Below are 23,520 nucleotides of genomic sequence, written 5' to 3'. Positions count from 1 at the left end.
TGTTAATGAGCCGGCAAACATTACAGACAGGGATCACCTGCCCTGGGTTTGTTTCTGCCCCTGAACTAATGCTGGGATTTTTCTCACCCATTCCCACAGGCCTGTGAGGTGTGTTCCCTACAGACTCCACTCAGGGCTGGACTTGATGGAAAAAGAAGTTTATAAACAAGCAAGCCAATTTCTCCAACTTATTCGAGAAGCTGCCTAGAAGTCAAGCTACAAAAGCCAGACAAGTTTTGCTTGCAATTTACAACGGTGTTGTTGAAACCTGAGAAGTGAACAATTAGAAGAGGACGCCCCAAATATGCTCTCTTGTTCTATACTGATAGCTGGTCATGCAACTGGCTGATTAGCGTTTTTGCGGCAGTCCCCAGATAATTTTTGTGGTCAAAATAAAAACTACATTCAACACAACGCGATTCTTTCCTTGATACCACCCAAGAGGTGTAGAGCAGTTTTGATGTTATTTTCAAACTTCCTTCCTTATTTCCCACGAAATAAATGTCTATAATAGAAATTCAAATAATACAGAGCAGAGAGTGAGCTTTAGAGAAATGGAGGAGCAAAGGAAGTAAAGCAAAATCCTTGAACTAGAAATCTCTGAGAACCGTTGAACAGTGTCGTTACCTCCCGGCCCCCGGCCGTCGGCGGCTCCCGGCCGGGAGCGCCCCGCGCCGACCAGCTACCCTCGGACGCGGGGGCCTCCATACTGCGGCGACCTCGGCGTCCCCCGGCCCTGGCCTCGGAAGGGAACCGCGTCCCCGCTGCGGGCGCCGGTGCGGAGGTGCCTCGGCTCACTCACGATTCGTTTCCCGGAGCAGAGCCATTTAATGGAAGCCCGAAGTGAAACAGAAAAGCTGACAACTTTCCCCGGCTGGACTCTCCACTTATTGGTCCTTGCTCAGGAGTCCCGAACAGTTAAAATGACGTTGGCGAGGCCGAGGGCGACCGGGCTCTGGGGCACTGCGTCGGAGGGGCTGGTTATTGTGATTCGAGCAGCTTAGAAGGGACTGGGAGCTGGGGCGCTACTCCCGCAGCCCGGCGCCAGCCAGACCTCCCCAGCCGCCCCCAGCGCCGGGGTGCGTCCGGCCCGGGTCTCGCGCCCGCGCGGGGCCTCCCGGTGCCCCGACTGCCTGCGCCGCGCCGTCGCCACCCGCGTCCCTCTGACCTCTGGCCCCCTCACCTTCGCCCCCCACGGTCCTTTGGGGCGCGATCGCGCTCCTCCCTCTCCCCGCCGCACCCCCGCGGATTCAGCGGCAGCTCCGTCCCTCCCCTCCCCACCCCCAAGGCTGGGAGAAGGGGGCAGGCACCAAAGAGTTTCGGGAGGGGATGCCGGATCGGGTTTAAAGACCAAGTAACAGATGGCAGAGGACTCCCGTTTGAAAAGTTTTTGAACGGAACAGTCGCTAATAGGCTTGCTTTGACGACTCAGAGTGTAACTGAAGGGTCATTTAATCTAGATGTCAAGAGAAAGAAAACAGGCCTGACGCCGTGGCACGCCCAAGAAGGAACTAGAGCATCTTTTTCTAAGTTTTGCCTGTCATTTTCAGTTTCCCGGAAAACACTTTCTTAAGCCGATTTTAAACGGGGTTGGGGGAGGGGGCACCTCTGAGTTCTACTCCAAAAACCTTTCATTGTCCATTGTCATATATTTTTGTGCCCATCCCTGCCCCCGCGAATCCTCCCTTCGGAGCCGTTCGGCTTGTGCTTAGAATTACTGGGTATCTGCTGACGGTCCCGGGGAAAGCGAGAAATTTTTCTAACTAGATTCTTCTTTTGAAGAGTTTCCTTCAAATTTACCCTCTGGGCCCCACCCTCCAGTTTGTCCTCTCATTCCGGTTCCTGAGCTCTCCCCGCCAAGCCCTCCTTCCTTGCTAAGAGAGGAGATGGGACGGCTGTCCGCCGAGCCCGATACCCCCGCGGCCACCTCCAGCTGGCTTCCACGGTCCCTGAAAGAGGGAGGGAGACGCTCAGCCACTGGCCGTCCCTTGTCTTGGCGGAGGTGGACGCCCTTCTGCGATATAAACTCCCGCCTCCCCGCCAGGCCTCTCTCAGACCCGATCCCACAGGCATTGTACACATGTCAAGAGTTGAGACGTAAATGCCAAGGAGAGGTTGGATCCGTCTTTAAGGAATCTTACTAACTTTTACCTTGTTAAATCATTGGTGTCTTAGCTTGAATTAATTTGGAAGTCATTTTTCTTTTTCTCTCCCTTCCGTGTCCTAAGTTCAGTTCACTCTTTGACTTTGACTAACGGTAGGTCTGCCTTCATAGTTGCCCGTTAGACCCAGAGAGGAAGAGGGTGCTGGAAACACCGCGGAGCGTTAGGCGCCCCGCGTCAGTGTTGACGCTGGCAACAGGGGAGCCGCATCCCGCGGCCCGCGGTGACCTTGTGGGCCCGGCCGGCTGATGTCACGAACGTGCCCGCCGAGGCTCCTGAGGCCTGGGTGGCAGCCCCGCGCCCCTGCCGGCCCGCGGGGCCGACGGCGGGGAGAGGAGCTGGGTCTGGGTAAAAAGCCGGAAGAAGAAGGCTGTGCGTCATTCAAAGACTGAATGGGGTCGGTTCCTGCTGCCTGTGGAGGGGGAGAAACCCCTCCTCTCCCTAACCCTGTGATTCACAGCTTCTCATAAATTTACATAATACAAAGGCGTAGATGTAAACCTAAAGGACAAAAATAATAATTCAACAGCACATATTCCATTTTCGCACCGTGGGCCTGGATATGTTCCCGGTGTTGGCACATTAGCCGATTTCCAAAGCTTTTTACTCATGACGGGGAATCACTGAACTTTCACACCACTGTTGAAAGAAGAGGCAGAGACGGAGAAAAAAGGGAGAGAAAGAGAAATTAGCTTTAATGACGCTGATTTAGATTTCTCAGGAACGGCAAAAGAATTTTAAAAATTAAGAGCATATGCTGTGTTCAAAAGGCGGTAGGCCTGATAATAATTGGGGTTCCTTACTTTCCAAAGGATCTCTTCCCCTTTTATTTGGCAGATAGCGACGTTTTGTTTGAAAAGCAAAATCATTACCCTTTAATATTAATAGGATATTCCAATTTATTATTTCTCAAGACAAGTGAAGGCCACAACATTTACTGGCAGAGTGACCCCGCTGTCAACCGGGCTCCAACTGGCCATTCAAATATAAGATGGAAAAGCGAAACGTGGCAGCTATACAATACACGTGATTGCTGTCGTTGCCTTTCTAGGGTTAGTGTTTTTTTCTTTTTTCTTTTTTTCCTGAGTTTGAACTTAGATACTCCGAGTAAATTCAAACTCTGGAGCTCTACTTGAGGCATTTTCTTAATGATTCCCTGTGGAACGGGGGCAAGGGCAAATCCAGCCGCAAGATCTGTGGGACCCTAGCGTCCCCTTATTTTAGCCACGATGGCCGCCGTGGTGGTGGGGCCCTTTGGCCTCGCGCTAGGCCTCGGCCAACGAGTCTCGCGTCCAGACGCGGATGAGCAATGGCGGCCTCCTCCTACTGTTTCGGTGCGGGGCGGGGGTGCCGGTGGTAACTGGAAATCCACCACGCGAAACACCCTTTCCCCCTCCTCTGTCTTCTGCCTCTTACCGTTCTTCCGGCTTCCCTTTTCTTTGCAAAACTCCTATGCAAAACTGGCCATATTCTATAACTTGCAGTCCAACCCCTCAGTAGGTTGCCCTTGTTATTTACATTAATTTCTAGAGCTTCTAATTAGACTTGTAAGGGCAGGAACTTAAGAGGAGAAAACATCCATTTTTAAATGTAGGCAGTGAATTCTGACCCCACTTGCCCCCCAATAGCTGCCCCATAAAAGGTAAATTGTAATCCCCTTGGCTCCTCCAGGTCCCTTACTATCCTTTTAAAGCTGGATTCTTCAATTATTCATTGAAATGGAGAACAAACTTTCCCCCTTTCTAAGAAAGTTCTTCCTGAGTACTTTTACCACCAATTTGTCCAGACATTTTGAGGGCTGGAGTAAATGATGCCAGTTTCCTGCCCTATTTTGGCCTCCTAGACCAGGGTGCCTTCGTCTGGGAAGGCCACACAGCTAGTGGACTCCTTGTTAACCAGAACCGACGGTGGCAGTTCCCTTTGCCTTGAATTGTTTTTCTGTGAAATGGGACTAAATCAAAGCCCACTTCATTCTTGGGAGGCTTGGAGATTGAAAAGAGATTTTAAAATAAACTACTTTACATATGAAAAGCTATCTATCATCTTGTTAAAAAGTTAGGCTATAAACTTTTCCAAAATATTTTTCAGACAACTGTATTTAAAAAACAACCCTTCTGCTCAATGATTCAGTTTCTGATTAAATACATGGACATGTTAAAATACACATAAAGAATCACATTTGCTAAATTATTTTTCACAACTTTGAGGATTTTCCCTATCCTTGCAGGCCTGCTCTCCCACATTCAGTCCTGAGGTCCCCAGGGGACACTTTCTTCTGTAGAATGACGAATTAACCTTTCACAAAAGCTTTTCAAAAATCCCAGTTTGATTAAAGCAGATTTCATCTCTTTAGAAGCAGTTATGCATTTCTAAAATTAATCAACTTTCTGATAGACTATCCTAATTATATGAAAGAACACACCTAGCAATCACACAATGTAACAAAAAACCTGGGCAGTTTGAATGAATGACAATGAATGAAGTTCTCCAATACAGCAACTTTCAAATGTATTTTTAAAAATTATTACCAGGCTTTGGGGGTGGGGAGGATCTAACAAAGCTCTCTCTTGCCACAATCTGCCACTACCACAGCCTTTCCATGTTTCACTTTCCACTTTCAGAAATACAGTCCTGTTGGGTTCTGACCTTTTCCTATGTAACCCCTTTCTAATGAAACTTTTCCTACCTCCCTACCAAAATCTTCTTCTAAAATTACAATTAGTTTTGCTTCCTTGGCATTTTAGGGAAATGCCCTAAACAACAAATTTCAGCATTTAAATGTTTCTTTCTGCCAATCACACCCAAGAGAGGTGTTACTTGTTGGGTGTTAGCAAGGAAGTAGTGTTAAAAGACACACTAGAGTTTATTTAAAGCAGAAAAGGAAATAATTTGACACACCACTTTTAATTTTTGCAAAGGTACAAATTGTGTGTAGGGGCATAAACAAGTCTGTGCCAGAGCCCAGAAAAGGGTAACTACCCTGCCTGATGATTCTTGAATTCGAAATCAACTCTTCACTTCCTCTCTGACTTGAGAACCACTAATTCTGGAGATGGAAAACGATTTTAAACAATTTGAGAATATGTTTATTTGCTACATTTAAAAAGTCACCCACAAATAAGCACACAAATACAGCCACTCTTAATGTAAAGTTGCAAAGTACAGGGAGATTAAAGGCATCTGTGGTATTGGGAGTGGTGTGTGTGTGTGTGTGTGTGTGTGTGTGTGTGTGTGTGTAAAATTCTTCCTTGGATCTGGAACTCAGAAGCTGAAGGCAGGCTACCTTAAATGAATGATGAAGATGGGAGACATCCCTGCCGTTAAAAAAGTAGCTCTAGTCCCAGCCCAAGGCAGGGCGAGGTGTCTTCCCCTTTCGTAAGCGATGAGTCTCTGCCTCCCCAAGGCCACCGAGTGCCTGACTCCAGCATCACTAGGGCACGCGTCTTCCTGGTCACGGACACGCTGGGATGTAACCCTGGGGCATGCCCTCGACCAGGGCAGGTCTCCAAATTATTGGTGTTTTCCTGAGACAGCCTACTAGGGCTGTCAGTTCAGCACTCGGGGCCAGGGCTCGGTGCTGACTGTCGCCCTCAGTGTCTGCCGTGTTTGCTCGGCTTCCGTGGCTGAGGCCAGCTTGGGGCACGCTGGAGCGGTTTGCTTTCTTCTGCTTCTCTCTCGGTTCCGCTGCGCATTTTCCAAGCGCTCACTGTGCGCGCATCTCTGGTCTGAGACGCAGGACGCCCTTCTAGGCCTCTTTACGCTTTGGACAACATTAATGAACACCAATTTGTCCCTTCAATTCTCTTGAACTTAACCTATTGGGCACAGGCCGAGGTCTGAGATTCCTTGCCTATTAATGGTCTAGCATCTCTGGATCATACCTGTCCGGTTTCAGAGCCCCTGACCCACATCATCCCCTTGTGGCCCAAAGGCACGACTCCAGCTGCCTCCCCTCCCAACCACTGCTCCAGGCGCTGCTCTCCGCAACGCCGGCCCTTGCAGCAGACCTGGGTAGGTCTGCCCCTCCCCGTCTGCTCCTCTCCTCCCACTTGGCCGGCCTTATATATAACCCCGGAACCAGATAATTCTAGCCAGTCCACCTACATGCCAGGGGCGGGGCTGAAGATCCGCTGAGCCGACTGTGGTCTAGAAGGACCTGAAGTCACCCCGGGGGGAATGGGCACAGAGTGGTGGTGCACGTTGGCAGACGCAGGCCTGCCACGATTTCTTTTCAATCCGTTCCTCACGAAGAACTAGTTAGTACTGGCCACAACTTATTACATGCCTCTAATTCTTAAACCACCTTCCCGGTTAAGTGGCCGTTTTACAGAGAAGTTGAGTGACTTGCCCAAGGACAGAGAGTTCAGACGCGGGCAAGAGGTGTAGCCCTTAGGAGGCAAACCCAGGCTTTTCGGGCTCCAAGGCCCTGCTTACTACGATTTCCCAAGCTGTGTCCTGCACACCTGGTTCTTGGGCATTTCTTTAAATCAGGGGTCTTCTTCATTTGGGAAACACATCGAATTCTTCTCTCACTTCCTCTTTTCTCGGTAGTATACTCTCACACTCCAGTGCCTATTCCCTTAAAACGATCACATACTGCACACGGACAAAGAGCGCGACTGTCACTCGTGACTTCTGGAACCCAGGCTCAGAGCGTGTGCTCGCAGTCTGTATCCGCTTGTGTTCCTCTAGGTATCTTACTTCAGCGTCACAGAGAAGAGCAGAGTAAGGCATCTCGGCACCTCACCCTTCAGCCCACGCTGGGGGAAAGCCTCACCCTTGGAATGGGGGAGGGGTGGGCAGCCGCCAGCCGCGCGCTGCGGGGACTGTGGGGTCCCAGCTCGTCTTCACCTCTTCCCGGCTGCCCAGGCCCCCTGGACTCCACTCTATCTGCAGCGAAACCGAAGCCACAATGAGCCGTCCGCTTTCCCCGAAAGTGCCTGCCCGGCCGGCGAGCAGAGCTTGAAAGGAAAAGGAGACCCGCTGTCCACCGTCGCTCCCAGCATAGCACCGGGGCAGGGGGTGGGGGTGCGGTGGGGGGACCCCATGTAAAGATACGATGAGCATCGTCTTCCAGAACTCCCATAAGTCAGGCCTCCAAATTCCGCACACAACTAGCCCACTACTGTTTTTACTTTTTGGCCGGGGTGGGACGGGCGGAGGGCTGCCGGTGGGGGTTCGGGCGGGCAGCCGAGGCAGAGCGCGCAGGGGCCGACCCGCTTGCTCTGCGGGCGAGTGCTCGCCCCGCCGGCGGCGGCGCGCGAACGTCTCTCAGGAACAGCGATCTATCACCTCCCTTTAGGGACCCGGACCGGGAAATTTCCATTTTCTGTTTGGGGAGTCAGACATACAAGCGACCGAGCTCTTGCGCGAATCTCCCGGCTCAGGTCTTTCTACCGAACGCGTGGCGGGAGGGGCTGGAAAAGCAGGCTCTGAGCTCCGGCTCGCGGGGATCCCGCGCACGGCCGGCGCGCTTGGCCCCTGCGCCCGGTGTCGGCCCCGGGTCCCCGCGGGTTTCGCGGGGGGTGAGTGGGGGCACGCGCCTCCCGGACGGCAGACGGTCGCCGCAGGGAGGGGCTCCGTGAGCGGCGATGGCCGGGTGACCTCTTTCCCACCAAGCGCACGTTCCAGGAGCTCACGCACCCTCTCACCTAAGTCTTCGCGGGCGAAGGAGGGCGACGCCAGGCCAGGCCGGGCTCTGACCGTGGGGGGCGGGGGTGGGAGCCCGTTTACTGCAAAAGTAGCAGGAAATCCCTTCTGCAGTGCGAGGGACAATGAACAAGAACTAAGGGGAATTCAAGTGGAAAAATCCGTGAATACAAGAACGACCCACAGCTGGAGCGGAGAGGTTTACGTTAAGCTCTGCGTGGTTCTTTCCCTTTCCGGGAAAAGGCGTTATTATTATTTTTTCTCCATGAGTTTGGAGAAACTTTCCTTTTAGACGTGCTATTTAACAGACCCATTCCAGCTGGATATTAGACTGCATTAATTATTTTCTCCTGCAACAGTTCCTAAACTGCCCAAAGAATGCACTTTTTGGGCCTTCCCCCAAACCATTTAGGAGGGTAGAGCTCTTTCGAGTTAAAAATGATTTTTCATTTAAAAAATTTTGTAAGATTTGTTAGGCTTTCAATTACATCCCTTTTAATGAAATAATATTTCAAAAATAACAGTACTTGGCTTCTTTTAATAGACAGATGCTTGGGCATTCACCCTAACAGTTACACACACCAATGAACAATTATTAAGTCATTTCAAGCAATTTGCAGTTATGTTGAAGAAAATTTCTGGGCAAAAACCCAAAAATGACTTTTCATTCTTTTTCAGTTACTTTATAAATTTCTCTTCACACACCTTTCTGTGGCTCAAAGGTTAGTCCACAAAGTCACCATAAACCTGTGAGCAGCTCCACTACCTACCTTTGGCTCTGTCCTCCCTGTGGAAGCCACTGGAGGTTGGACTGGGGAATAGAGCTAGTTACAGAAGGGAAGGAGCAGAGAACATTCAAATCTGGAGAGAAACTACAGGAGGCTGACCAGCAAAGAGGGCCAGTAAGCAGGGGAACTAGCTCAGATCAGCAGCAAGACCCTCCTGACCCCAAGTGCTTTTCCGGGCATATCTGAATTGGATTAGCTAGGTATTTCCTCAAGTATCTATATGTATGGCTAAAGGAGGGGGGAGCTCATCAGTCATTCGTCATTCACACTTTAGGACAATATGGGCAAATACTCAGGGATGAACTGTATCAACGACACAGACATTTAGGGGGAAACAAGGGTGGGTGATTTCTGAGCACACAGCCATTTGAGCTGTGCAGCAGCAAGCATGCAAGCACGAGGAGGGTACCACTGAGTTTAGGGTAGCAAGACTGGACACCTGGCGGCCTGAAGACAGGATGCTATTGGATGTGAGGGCGGAGAGAGGGAAAGAGAGCATTCAGGACAAAATGCCTTCCCACAACACTGAACTGGAAGAGTTAGTCTCTAAACCAGAAGTGGGGAAGATATCTCCTTTCATGTTTATCTTGTATCACAGGAGGTCTTACCCCTAGGACCCAGATTTGAGCCCAAACCAGTATCATATAATAACTACATCAAATGGACTTTTGTGGACTAGTCCAGCTAATGAGGCACCATTCATAACACGACAAGAGAATGAATTTGGAGGTCTAAGAAGTTGTTCACTTCCAAAACTCCAGAACTAGAGTTTACACAAATTCAGCGATACCTCCAGTTATTTTGCATTAACTTACCTCATTTAAAAATTACTTATGAACGAATGTAGTAGCACAATATGCCAGGACATCTTAGGGAAAAAATACAAAAATTAAAATTCATAGAGAAATTATAAAGTGTAATACTACTGTCTTTGAAAATTATAGCAAGAAAGTACTGTGGGGGAAGAAATAACTGTTAACCAATATGTCAACTGCTAAATCACTAGCACTCCTAGTATTACTCATTATTAGTTAATGCTAATTGCTAATGTTAATAATACATATGAGTATGTAGTCAACATTACCTTTGCTATGGAAATATGCCGTCGTAATAACTTATTCTTTTAACAAGTGTGTGTGCCTATCAGATGCAAAGCAGTGTTAATATCTTTTACTCATTTGATTGTAAACAAAACAAAAAAGAAACAAAAACACAGAGCCATATCGTTGGGATGTTTGTAATACTGCAAACATTTTTTACTGCATTTAATTTATAGAAGTCTAATAAATACAGAACTTGTTTTGACCAAATAGATTTTTATTGCCTGCAAGCTGGTACACTGGTAAGTAGGAGAGGGCGGTATGTTGTGGTAGCACATTTACTACCTTACACTTTGGGATCTTTTTTTTTTTAAACTTGAAAGATATGTTCAGAATAGAACAAGACGCAAGCCGATGGAGGATCTAGTCTATATTTGGTTTGGCAGTCCTTTCAGCCTGCAGATGAATTCAGAGTACTAAGAACCGAGGTTAAAGTTTTTACACACATCACAACAATGGCAAATTAACTATGAAAAAAAAAGACACCTGACACATAAATGATAAACTATTATATACACAGCATTTTAACAAGGGTACAATAGAGCTGGCACAGTGATCCAAAGTGGCTTCTTCTCACAATGTCATACTATGAGAAATGCAAAGCTCATTTCACACAGAGGACACTACTTTGATGTAATTACAGAAGAAAAAGTCAAAGCTTCTAAAAAACCAAAAAATCATGTTCCAATCACAAAGCCAAAGCTCATTTTAGGTCAAGCTACACAGAAGAGGCTGATCTGAAAAACAAAAACCCAAAAACCTTGGCATTTTCCCTTTCAACTCTACTTCCAGGTCGACTCTTTACAAAGTGGAGCGAATACAAGCATTTTTATTTGGTCCAGACAATCAGTGTAATTACAAAGACAGGGTACAAAATAAACAAGGTCAACATCCTCCTTCCTCCTACAGCGCCAGCGGTTATCAGCCTTCTTCTTCATCACTGTCTTTCATGGTGATGCCCTGAAGTCCTCCTCCTTCTGAGACAGAGGCTGTAGCCTCCTCTACCGTTAACCGTCTGTGCAGAGTATCATAGGTCTTACTGTTCAGCGTGCCTTCTAACACACCCTGCAGTCGGAAGTCCCTATACGTTTTCTGGAGGAAGAAGAAAGAATCTGCTTAGGTAACTTATAGACTGTGTGCATGGATGTCAATATGTATATATCCTCAGCTGGCATTTCAGAAATGACCTTGGACAATTCACTAATGGATTCCAATTCTAGCTGCCTGTGTCAATGCACTTATTGGTGTATTTCTGGGGAGGAAAATGAAACGAGACTTTGGATACTGCGTTTCAAACTAGAACCACTCTGAATAGATCAAAATGTTGACAGATGACAAATGAGCTTTTCTCCAAAATATTCCTGTTTGCACAGACTTTACTATTTGAATGACTTGTAACAAAGTTGAAATGATATGCACTGATATACATTTTTAATATGAAGGAATTTTTGGTTTTTCAGTTCCTTTAAACCGAAAAATACATTTTGTAAAGAGCATTAGCTTTTGGGAGGAGGTGTGGAGGGAAAGAATTACTCCTACTATCAGTAAAAGAAATTTGCATTTTCAGTATTTCTGAATTATAATGTTTATTATTATACCATCAGGTAAAAATTTGTGTACACCTAAAAGTCTGTATGAATTCTGCCCTTTCCTTTTGAAATCCCCTAGGAATGTGAAATGTCAAATTCCGGCATAAAGCTTCTATAGATGGGCTAATAAAACATGTATTTTTATTTTCTGTGAAAAGTATAGTTTTACGTATTATATGTCAAAACTAGAACAAACACCATGTTAGCATTTATGTAGTGATTCTTAAGAACAATGACAAGAACAACAGAATGCTGGGCTCTGTGGCACAGAAGACACATAACCTGTAAAGCTATCCTGATTTCACTTATCCCCTTAAGTGCAATTTTCCTCAGATATGATTTTTCTCCAGCCAAACAAGACTAGTATTTTATTATTGATTTTTAAATGAAGATATCCCATTGTATGGAGGCACTTCTAAGGTGTTTTCTAACGCTAACTATCTTTTAAGATTTTTGTTTACTGTCCTAGGTAAGATTTAGAATAGTAAGCATTGAGATGTCATCGGACTGGCCCTCAAGTATCAGAATCTATCAATGTGACACTGTTTTGTTCTAAATGATTTCTAGCGGGCACTTTTTAAATTTGCCTTTTACTTAATAGTAAAAAAAAGTCAAATAAGAAGGAATGTTGTACTTCCTGGCCCAATACTGTAACACCAGTGGCTGAAAATTAGCATTAAGGGATGCCTGATTTCCCTCAACATAATTATATAGAAGGAAACTTTTAATATTCATGGAGTTGAATTGAAGGTACTTATTTGTCTGAGGTAGGAAAAGCTGATGATGAATGGCATCTTAATCCCCTTGATATACACACCTGGCTTACAAACAGACTTCAGGGAAGGAGTAAAATCATGATAAGATTGTGGGACCATTGGTATTTTCACATTTTATCTTCCTGTCTTCTTTACTCTGACTTATGCCCCCAGTATCACTCCAGGTTTCAGAGGTGATATGCCAAAAGCATGTATGGAGGGTGAATAATTTTTTTTTTCATTTGGATAATCACTTGTTATAAATAAACTTCATATTTGAAAAGTCCACCACCAAAGTCCACCAAAAATAAACTGAACTGTGAGAAATACTGTACAGTATCGGACATCAGTATCTTAATAGCAAATAAAAATTTAATTCAGAGACTTTTTTCCTTAAATGATCAAAACTATTTTTTCACTTACATTTTAATATTTTAAGACACCTACACCCCACCATCCTCATATTCTCTAAGCTGTTAATCTTATTATTACTAAGGTGGTACTCTTTTACACCAAAACTTACGGTAATTTGCATCAAAACCTATAGAAATAGCCCTGAAAGATAAGTTTTGTCCAGAAAATCTGGTAACATATACGTAGTGTTATAACCACAGATTTGCGTGCAAGCCTGTAACTGTTTCATAGTTCATTTAAAAGCATATTAAGCACACAAAATATTCACGTACAGATAATGCATCGGACATGAAGTATGACTGTTCCGCTGACAATTATATACTGAGATTGTGAGTCCTACTTTCTTATTTTATTAGAATTGACTTCCCTTAGACTTAGCTTATTGTCGGTATGTTGGTGAGGACAGATTTGTATTGTGGATTTGCAGTCCCGAAAGCTTTCTAATTTATATGTAATTAAGACTCTACTTCCTTATCACCAGGCAATAAGCTGTTAGGGGAGCTGCAGGACAGGTATCCCTGCTATCCCTCCCTCTCTTTTTAGAATTCATAAAATGTGATTGACTCTTGGACATCCTCTGTGGCTGCCAACGAAGTTCTGCTAGGTCTTATTTAAGACAGGGGCCTGCCACCGGGGGCTGCTCACTTGTCTTCTCTTCTCTTAGTACGAGGCAGCTGATTTATGTTAACTGCTTTTCAGTGTCATCTGGCCACCAGGGAGAACGCAAATCCATCAGCCATTTTGATTTTTTGAGGATTCTATTTTTCTCCCTTCCTCGATAAATCATTCTGATGTTAAAACCCTGCGAGTAATTTCTTAGTCCTAAACTCTTCGTGAAACTCTTAGGGGAATTTGTTTTTTCTTAGTGAGCAACATGAATGAACCAATTCATATCAAAGTGTGTTTGTGGGGCAAAGTTGGCTATGACATACATCTTGAAGGCATTTGTGGGCACAGACGTCTCCAATGGGCACAGAAGAAAGACTATACCTGTGAATAGTAAGGACCAGAATACCAGAGTTGGCTCCTGGGTAGAATGCATTATACTCTGTGGTAACATGCAGGCTTACTCTAGGTGATGTGGATGGAAGGAAAGCCTACTCGGGGACCTTCACAATTGTATGCATTGCTTTTTAATAGCTTCTTAAATTCACTGAAAAATTATCATTATAAATATAACTACATAGGTTCTGAAGAATTATGAATCTATGTATGAAATTGGTTAAAGTCTGTTTATATTCAAAGTAGGAAAAGGAACAATTAAAACATTAAATTATTAATTCATCCTGATTTTCACTATGAAAATAATTTTTAATTACTAAATAAAGCTCTACAATTTGATTAAATGTATTGGCCAAAGAAAGCACTGGCTGAGTCTGGGGGCCTGCTTGTGAAAAACAAAGCATGGAAAGTCAAACATATTCGTGAAATTTATATTTATATTTGTCAGTCTTGACTATTGGTAGCCCATAACGAAGACTATGTTAAAATAAGAAATTGATTCACTTAGAATACAATGGAAATGTCACCGTATAATTCACGACATTACCATTTTATTCTGCTAAAATAGTCAGTGCTGCTTGATCTCTAATGACATGTGAATATAAGAAGAGGAATAACTTTCAAAGAAACAAATAATGGGCTACTAAACAACAGAGACTTTTATTCTAAAAACACAGAACTTAATCTATCAATGAATACCAATCAGCTGAATAGGTCCTTTCAGACATCTTGAATGCAACAGATATTAACTTGAAAACACAGCTGATTGTAAGGGTAATAAGCAGCTAATCCCAGTATTAGTCACAGTACATACAGACTGCAACCTTAACATACACATATATTTAGAAGGTATACACAGATAATCTGGATTTTCTTTTATGAAAAACAAACTTCACTGGAAAGCTCCCCAAGTCACATTTATAGAAACAAGGAAGAAACATTGCAGAAATGAAGGCAAATATGAATGTATCATAGTGTGCTTTCAGTTTCTTTGTAAAATAAATTAACACCTAGTAAGACGGGCTCTGGACCAAAGATACTTTGTCCATTAAAATGTAGTATGTTTAGTAGTATTAAAAATTAGTGGGTGGCTATAATTTTACGTGTTATTTATGACTAATCATGATTACTATTACTGGGAGATGATAGGTCTGGTATTTTATGTTCCAGTAGATTTGCTGATTTCTCACTTTAGAATGGAACTTTCCTATTTATGGTTCTTCTGATTTGTGATAATCTGTGTGGCTATGGCACAGAAGAACATGTATTCTAATTAGACTGTAGGAACCTAGAGAATGATGGAAAATATTTTAATGTGGATAAAACTGTGATATAACAGTTCTTCTCAAACGTTAACATCAGAATTACCTGGTGGGCTTGTTAATATATAGATTGCTGGGCCCCATTCAGAGTTTCAGATTTTCTGATTCAGTAGGTCTGGGGTGGGGCCCAATAATTTGCATGCCTGACAAGTTCCCAGTGATGCTGATAATGATAGGTCAGGAATGACACTAAGAACCACTGAGTATATGTGTGTGTATGTCATATATGCACATACATACACATAAATATAAACATATATGCCCACATAATTATCTATGTCGATCTAGATCTGTATATATGGTATATATATCCCATTTAATAAATGACACTAAAATGGAAGTGAAGGTCATCTTTTTAAAAGAATAGCTGATTCTCAATAGCTTAGAGTTACATTTTTAGGCATAAGGTAGGATTTGTCTCAATTTTAAGAAAAAGTTATACTTGTGGCAAATTTTGTGTTCCCACTAGAATTCACAAAGTGTGAAAAATCATGTGAAATAAATATATGATTTTAAAGCCCTTACTCACTAAATATAATACATATACTGTTAACCCTTTGTCTTGAAGAGCAAAAGTCAAAATGGCCTTGCTTAAGTCACGTGACATCTGTTGGTGGTCTGGGATGGTCCCCAACACTCAACCTGATCATCTTTTACGTAAGTGTGAGATGGGGCGTGCTTCCAAAGGAGTCAGGCAGTGACAGTGTGACTTTCGTGTTAGGATACAAAAAAATAGTGGAGACTCTCCTTACGCTGTGGGCAATTACAGTTCAAAAGCCCTCATAATGATATGTGATCCTAATAAATACAACGGAAATGTATGAGAAGAAAACATTTGTGTAATCAAGAAAATTAATACCAAATTACTGTGGACCTCTTATAATCAGGTAAATGTGCTCAAGGCTTTATGTGTATTATCTTAAAAGGTGATTACTTGATAAAATATATTTTATTAGGGCAGAAAAGATTAAAATTGACGTAATAATCAGACTGAAAGTGTAAGTGAACAGTAGCCTATCATTGCCGAGAGTGATGTCTTTAAAGTACTTATATCCGCTCAGTTACGTCAAACACGATTCTTCTGTATGTCAGTATCTAGCCATTATTCTTGATAGCTTGGTGGGCAGTTCGCGTCTCAACACAGTCTGTTTACCTTCACAATCTTGATGAGCGTCTTCAGTTGGTAAATATGAAGCTGAAGGTCTAATCTATCAGCCAGCCAGACACAAATGACTTTCATGGAGCTGCTGTACCATTGCTGGAAAGAAGGATGGGGGCGGAGGGAAGGAGAACAAAACAGAAAACAGCCTCTGCAGTATTCATGTAACAGATTGGGTAATGAGGGGGTAATGACACACTCTGGAATGACCACAGATCAGCACTTGAAGTCAATAATGCTATAATTTCCTGTTAACAGAATTGCATGTTTTGCTAGAAAATCTGCTAAGTTGACCTAGGCTGTTCTCTACATGAATTAACATGAGTCTTTCAGCTGTAACATATTCATGGGAAACCGTGTTCCTGCGCTTGCAGCCTAGCGGCCTGCTTTGTAACCTGTAGGTAACAATGGGCACTAAATACATGTTATGGGACTGAACAGGCTCCCAAACAGCAGGAAAAAGCAGGTGAATTATTTTTGAAGGGAAATTTCTTATTAGCCTGTACGTTATGTAAAAATCAGAGTAGATGCGTTATGTCATGACACATGCAGTCAATACCTGGAAATAACATTTTACAAAAGCGATGGTAAAGCATTGCACGGCTCCCCAGCTAGGGATCCTCAGTCACACTCTTATCTACTATTGGTTGTGAAGTATTTGTCAAGATGTTTTAAAACCACCTAAAATAGAAGTTTGGGACCCTAGGAGGGAATTTTACCAGGATGGAATTGCTGTGTCTACAAGAATCAAAAGAAGAGGTCAGTTGACTAAATCATGACAGAATTTGTTTCATTTTGCTAGTGTTTTTGGAGGGTTCGTATTTTTTCCCCTTTATTACCACTTTCTGGAGGGGAATATCAAAATTCTTCTCTAATGTAATTTCCTGCTCCTATGTAATGTCCAGGAGTATAGTAAAAGAAGACTTTTTGTTTTTTTGTGTGTTTTTTTAGAGGGCAATCTACCACTAGTGGTAACATTTTAAGGGATTCACCACTATGCTAGGGCTAAGTTTAAGTAATACTGTAAAGTACTGTAAAAATAATAATGCTACTCATTCAGATAACCATGAGAAATAGCAAAGTTCATTCGGCACTTATGCAATGAGGAGAGTTTTTGAACGAGAAGGGATTTTGGGTCTTGTTTGTATACAGAAATACAGTGATACCACAGATCACGTCCGTGTGCGGCATGTGTGCTTAGGTTTTCAAACACGGGAAAAAGCTCTTAAAAAATACTTTTCTTCCATAATGACGTAGTAAATTCAATTGCTAAGAGAAATCTTACTTGATACAAGTAAGTCTGAAATTCATCTGGACTTGTATTTATTAACATTGTTCTGATAAAATCTAGTATAAGAAATGGTATTTTAAGCATAAATTAAACATGAATCAGTTTCACATTTCTCAGACTTATTTCTATTAATCTGTTAGTACACTGAACATACATGCTTAAAATGAGATAAGCTAATTAAAATGAATATCTGTTTTGCTAAATGTTATGATAGCACAGGGATGAATGAAAATTTCAGGTTTTTAAAATGTGAGATAGGCTATGATCTAAAAAAACACGTTATTCAGGTACCTGATTTTGCTCTTTCCTAATGATTGTTTTTTTAATTTTCCAGACATTAGAAAAGTATCAGAAATAAGTTTTACAAAAATAAGATACACCCCTAAATTCTTAAAAAAATAAACCACTGATGAATTCAGTACTTCAGCTGACACAGTAATTTCCAATAGTATTTAAATCCGATACTTCCTTATTTCAAACTATTTATAGCCTCAACTTCTTGAGTTCTATTTTAATCCAGGTAAACACTCTCAGGAAGTGGTGATAGGGAATATGAGATACTAAATTAAGACTCTCATCCCTACACCAGTCTCTAGATAATTTGAAAGCTAAAATGTAGTCATAATAGTTATGACTCTTAAATTATAGTCCTTCTGGAAGAGATTTTTTTTTAATCGGAGGAACAAAATATGATATATGAAGTCTAGCATAACATCCTAGTTAATCTGCTAGACTGTAAAGTTACTATACCTATGGTAAGTTGTATGAATTTAAGGGAAATGAAAACACTTTCTTAAAATTTCTCTATATGTACCTTTATGTTTTTAAGAAATCCTTACACAATTTAAAATTAACTCATTTTCCCATTACACATCAATGATACTTACGATTAAGTGATAATCAAAAGGACATCTAATGTAACACAGAAATTTATTGTTAATTGCACTTCTTTAACACAAAGTCAAAATTGTGATTTTAGAGATAAGTTGGGAATAAAATGATTGGACGTTAACTAAAAAAACAGAGAAGAAAAGAGAACCACTGTAAAGTAAAAAGGTTCGGCTACTTTACCATCATCTTCGTTTTAAAGGTAACCAATTACTCGATAAGGAAAATTCTATAAGACAAATTATTCTTTTCAGATAAAAATGCATACTTTTTGGTTCCCAAGTCAAAGCATTTTGAAGATTTTCAGCTACATCAAATAATTAAGAGAAAGCAGCACTTAGCTCCGAGTTTATGTTGCTGCTAACGGGCTAACGACAACAAAAAGCCCACTAGGCCCGCTTCTTTCTTGTATATGGTGAAAGAGACACACACACTCCAAACAATTAAGCAAACAAACAAAATCACCAAGCAGAAATCTCCAGCCCTTCCCTATGTCTGGTGCTGGAATTGAGATGTTCCTCCTTTGGGTGCTGGAATAGGGGAGGTCCCGGTTTGTTTCATCTTGACACAAAACTCAAAGGTAGGTTAGCTTCATTTTCCCCCACCCCCAACAAAACCAACCCCCCTAACACAAAGAAAAAAAAAAAACATTTGAAAAGGGTGAATGTGCAGTAAAGACTGGATGTTAGCAAATGTCCTTTCATTTTGGAGAAGTTAATTTTATAAAACAATTTGGTTGACTATGCACTGTTTCCCCTCGGGGGATGACAGGGAAGGGGTGCTGCCATTTGCACGAAGTCGTGGGTATGGCATTACTGCTTCATTCTTTGCTTTGGTCTACTTAGCAATAAAGCAGTAAGTGTATATTCTACATTTTTTTTTCTGCATCAATCCATGACAGCAGCCTACCACTTTAACAAAAAATATGTTTTTTTTCTTTTCTTCTTGTGGTTCATTCAACTCCTGTAAGGGCATGCATTACTCACTTCATTTTCTTGAGATATTTCTTTTAAAGCAAAAATAAAAGAAAAGGAAAGGCTAGGGTTGACTCTGTGAGACCCCTGTATTTATTCACACTTATTGTGCATGACTGTAGACTGGTAAATCATATTAGCAGCCCGTCTTCCCATCAAGCTGCTACTTGCTTTCCAGCCCTGGGAAGGTTCAACAAATCAACAGGAGCACGGAAAACAGAACATCAGTCTAATCTAGTGTTTAAGGTGAAGTTTTCAAACCCAATCTAAGAAGATCTTTAGAGCAAGCAACAAGCTGAAGGGCTCAGAAGGTGGTATTGACAATGAAAGAGTGTTGAAATATTGAGAAGCGCAGCACTTGTGCATTTTTAATAACAAGAGGGTCAACAAGGACACAACTCCCTCAGTGCCAGGAGCTGCCACTGACTATGGAAATTGCCACACCAGGGCTATAAACGCTTGTAGTTCATCAGCTTTCTTAAACAGTTCATCAGCTTTCTTAAACACCCTGAACCCCCTCAGTGGACCTTTAGTCTTGAATTAACAAACCAAAGCAATGAAAGAGGGTGCAGTCTGAATGGCTGGCATTGATCCCCAACTGTGTCAGCACTGCTACAGGCCCTGAAAAACTCTCTCCATTGTCAATAGAAATTGACAAACGTCCTCTCCTAAATAGTGCAGCTGAGCCGGGCGGGATCCACGCAGCTGTAAAGGGCTCTGCTCTTGGGGCCGGGGAGCACTAACAATGGGACAAGCATGAGCTCTTTGTCAGTCCCAGACTCGGCAATTTTCTAACAAGGATTAAAGTTGTTTCTCCGCGGTGCTGCTGAAAAGAGATTTAGCAACATACCGTGCTTTCTTCATGCAAGTTAAAGAGAAGTAGTTAAGGAATTTCATTATTCCGTTGACTAGGGGAAATATAAAACAAATATATTAAATATGCACAACTCCCTTTTCTGCCTAATTTATAACGTTGTTGAGGATGATTCAATTAAATATAACACTGCCTGGCAACAAGCACTTCGCATTTATTTTGGGAATTTTATTTTTAAAAAGTCCAGCTGCTGGCCACCTGGAATGAGGTCTCAATACATACTAATGCACAATGCCTTTAGACCCTCTGTGGCTGATATTCCTAAATCTGAATCACGAGACCACATAGGGTTTATACATCACGGCTGCTTCAAGCAAATGATTTCTGTCCGAATGTGGCTTCTGATGATGATGGCAAGGCGGACAGAGCTGCTTTGCTAGGAACAAATCTGTGATAAATTTTCTGCTTAAGTGTTTAGCTTTTTATTGATTACGAATTGGTACAACTAGTTGATATATTTTCATTCTTCTCCAGCTATGCTCAACTCCATAGGTGAACAACAGAAAAAAACAAAACAAAACAAAAAACAAGCCAACACTTTTTAGTGCACTAAGAGCTCGAATGGCTACATTTCCACAGTATGTATGCATTTCTTCATTTATTTCAAGGGAACCTGTCTGTTTTGTAAGTGTTGAGTCACCAAGTTGAAGTGAAATACCATCTAGAAAATGTCATCCTAGTAAATTGTACCTTTCAAATGCTAAGCTGAATTGAATAAAAGAATAACATTTTTAAAATGCTGAAGGTTTTGATAAGTTTGATAAATATAAGCCATTCTTGAGGATCATTTTGTCGCTTTGGAGAGCAACAAACTATTTAGAAACATGAATGCCCTACGGTCTCACCAGTACATTAAAAGATAAATATAAATGCTTCATTGTACCTTGCATGTTCCTTTTGTCAACAGTGCATCTATTCATATAACTAAATTCCCGGCCAGTCACTTTCCATTTCCAAATACTAAAACGCAAATTTTATATTAATGGTAAATTTGAAACAGTAACACCAACATCCCCCACCCCCCCACATGAGGCATCTCACTGAAGGGATGCTATTTGTTTCCATTACACAGACTCCTGCAACACAAGCGACTATGAAGTTTTAAGTGTGAATTTTTTGTTGGGTTGGAATAGGAGTAAGGGCTACATTTCAGGAAAACTGAAACCAGTCTATTATGATGAAAGATATAGGACGTATTCAACCCAACCTACACCTATCAACATTCCCAGCGAGAGCCAGAGCCGTTCATGAGGGAAAGATGGAGACCTGCCTCTGCACATGGCGGCTGAGGGCTGGCTGTCCACACACCGGAGGAGAAGCACATCAACACAGAAGCTGAGAGGGCAGAACGGCCGACACCTTTTATGCTGCTATTTGCCTGCTTGAGCCTGTCATAGCTTCCTCTATGTCTCAGTTTTCTCCTCTGTCATATGAAGGATGGATTATGTAAATCTAGCTTTTAAATAAAATTCTGATGTTCTCCAGAAACACTATATTAGATTTGATTATCAGAATAAAGGGCACGAATAGAACCAAAACAGCTTGTGATTCTTGTAAGAATGAACGGCAAGGAAAAAGCCAATCTATCACACCTTTTCCCTTTTACATGGCACTTAAATACAGCTTTATTCTTAAAAGAAAAAAAAGCAAGTCTAGAGTTCCAGAACTTTCTATCACCTATTTTGTCTGTTTTTAACTTACTCATTTTGGTCCTTTAAAAAAAAATATTTTGATTATTTATTTGACAGAGAGAGAGAGCACAAGCAGGGGGAGTGGCAGGCAGAGGGAGAAGGGGAAGCAGACTCCCCACGGATCAGGAAGCCCGACTCCTTGCTGGATCCCAGGACCCCAGGGATCATGACCTGAGCTGAAGGCAGACGCTTAACCGACTGAGCCACCAGGTACCCTCATCTGACCTTTTAATGAAGCACAAACAAATTTTAAAAATGGAACAATCAGGTGTCATGAGGAATGAATGAGATTTCTAATGAACTGTTAGGTGCAGTTATTCATGTCTGTTATTTTTATGGATTCTGATTACAGAGGCATCTTTTATATTTGTTAAGTCTTCCCTGGGAAATTTAAGTGCATCAGTTAAAATTTCATTTAATTCTTACAACAACCAGGGACACCTGGGTGGCTCAGTTGGTTAAGTGTCTGCCTTTGGCTCAGGTCATGTTCCGAGGTCCTGGGATCAAGCCCTGCATTGGGCTCCCTGCTCAGCAGGGAGCCTGCTTCTCTCCGCCTCCCTCCCCCCCCCCCCCCCCCCCCGCTTGTGTTCTCTCTCTTGCTCTCTCTCCCTTTCTTAAATAAATAAAATCTTTAAATAAAATAAAATTATTCTTACAACGACCTTCATGAGATGGCTATTATTATTCCCATGTTGCATATGTGGAAACTGAGTATATGTGGGTGGAAAATTGAGTTTAGATTAAGCGTGTTATTCAGGCTTATACACTAAGTATAAGTGCCATTTATATCTTATATCTTATTTATAAGACATAATTTATATCTTATATCTATGCTTCAGAGTCTGTACTCACAACTGTTAGGTTATTCCATTTCCTTCTAGAAACCAGTCTGTTTGGTCAATAAAATCTCTGATTCTTTAAGGGTAGTTCCCCACTTTCAGCAGACAACTAAGAAATCAATCTCCACTATTCTTGGGGGTTCCTGATTGTCGTTATAACACAGGACTGTGAAGTAAACAGGAAGTGCTTATTAATTGTTTCAAAGAAGTCTACCACATTTTCTTGCAAGTTAAAACAATCTACATTTCCAAAGACCAAAGATATTTGTAAACCTAATAATATGTAATGTAAATAAATTCTTTCAAGAACCACACTCCCTGTTAGGATAACCAGCCTAATGGCTCTTGTGTTATGCCATTCCCGAACATGTCCTATTCTTAAGATTTTTTTTTTTTTAAGTAATCTCTATGCCCAACGTGGGGCTCAAACTTATGACCCTAAGATCAAGAGTCCCAAGTGCTACTGAGCTGGCCAGGTGCCCCCCATTCTTAAGATGTTTCAAAGCGTTATACACTTTAATGCTTAGGAATCCTGGGAAGGGTTTTTTCCCTACTGTAACAAAAAAATGCAAGGTGCGAAAGAAATCCTTGGTTCATTCATAAGGGGGCTCGATCTATAGATACAGCTTTCTTCATCTTTTTTTTTTAAACATAGAACAGAGGAGAGTTTGATTCATGTCTTTTTTTTTCCGTGTTCGACAACCTCATACTCAGGGTGGTTTTCACCTTCTACCTCTATCAGGAAGCCTGCGAAGGAGAGTCTATGAGCACGTTGATGTCTGTTAAGAAAATGTAGAAAGTGCTAGTAACACGGGAGGACTGACATACAGTAGGATAGTAGGCACCTACTCTGTTTGTTGAACGCTGAAAAAACTTTCCTATTCTTGAAGTTCAATACTTCTGCTCCCACACTGTCTCTTTTAAAAAAATGTAGGGGCACCTGGCTGGCTCAGTCAGTAGAACATCTGACTCTTGACCTCAGAGTTGTGCGTTTGAGCTCCACACTGGGTGTAGAGATTACTT

The 23,520-nt window shown here is 42.2% G+C and overlaps 1 protein-coding gene across 7 annotated transcripts in view; it reads right to left on the bottom strand.

Moving 5' to 3' along the window:
• Positions 1-9,825: 9,825 nt before the first annotated feature.
• CADPS2 (calcium dependent secretion activator 2) overlaps positions 9,826-23,520 on the bottom strand; it is a 513,174-nt gene continuing 499,479 nt past the window's right edge. For all 7 annotated transcript variants that reach the window (XM_087860859.1, XM_087860857.1, XM_087860856.1 and 4 more), the window contains 2 exons: positions 15,935-16,039; positions 9,826-10,791 (listed from right to left, as the gene is read on the bottom strand). In XM_087860859.1, the coding sequence (XP_087716985.1) occupies positions 10,621-10,791; positions 15,935-16,039 (276 nt within the window). In that variant the 3' untranslated portion in view covers positions 9,826-10,620. The remainder of the gene's footprint in view (positions 10,792-15,934; positions 16,040-23,520) is intronic.

This window comes from Ursus americanus, chromosome 3 (genome assembly GCF_024610735.1).
Source record: "Ursus americanus isolate L20-20 chromosome 3, mUrsAme1.1.p, whole genome shotgun sequence".
Lineage (NCBI taxonomy): Eukaryota > Metazoa > Chordata > Mammalia > Carnivora > Ursidae > Ursus > Ursus americanus.
The sequence above is the reverse complement of the archived record's forward strand: the minus strand, read 5'-3'. Positions and strand labels throughout refer to the sequence as shown.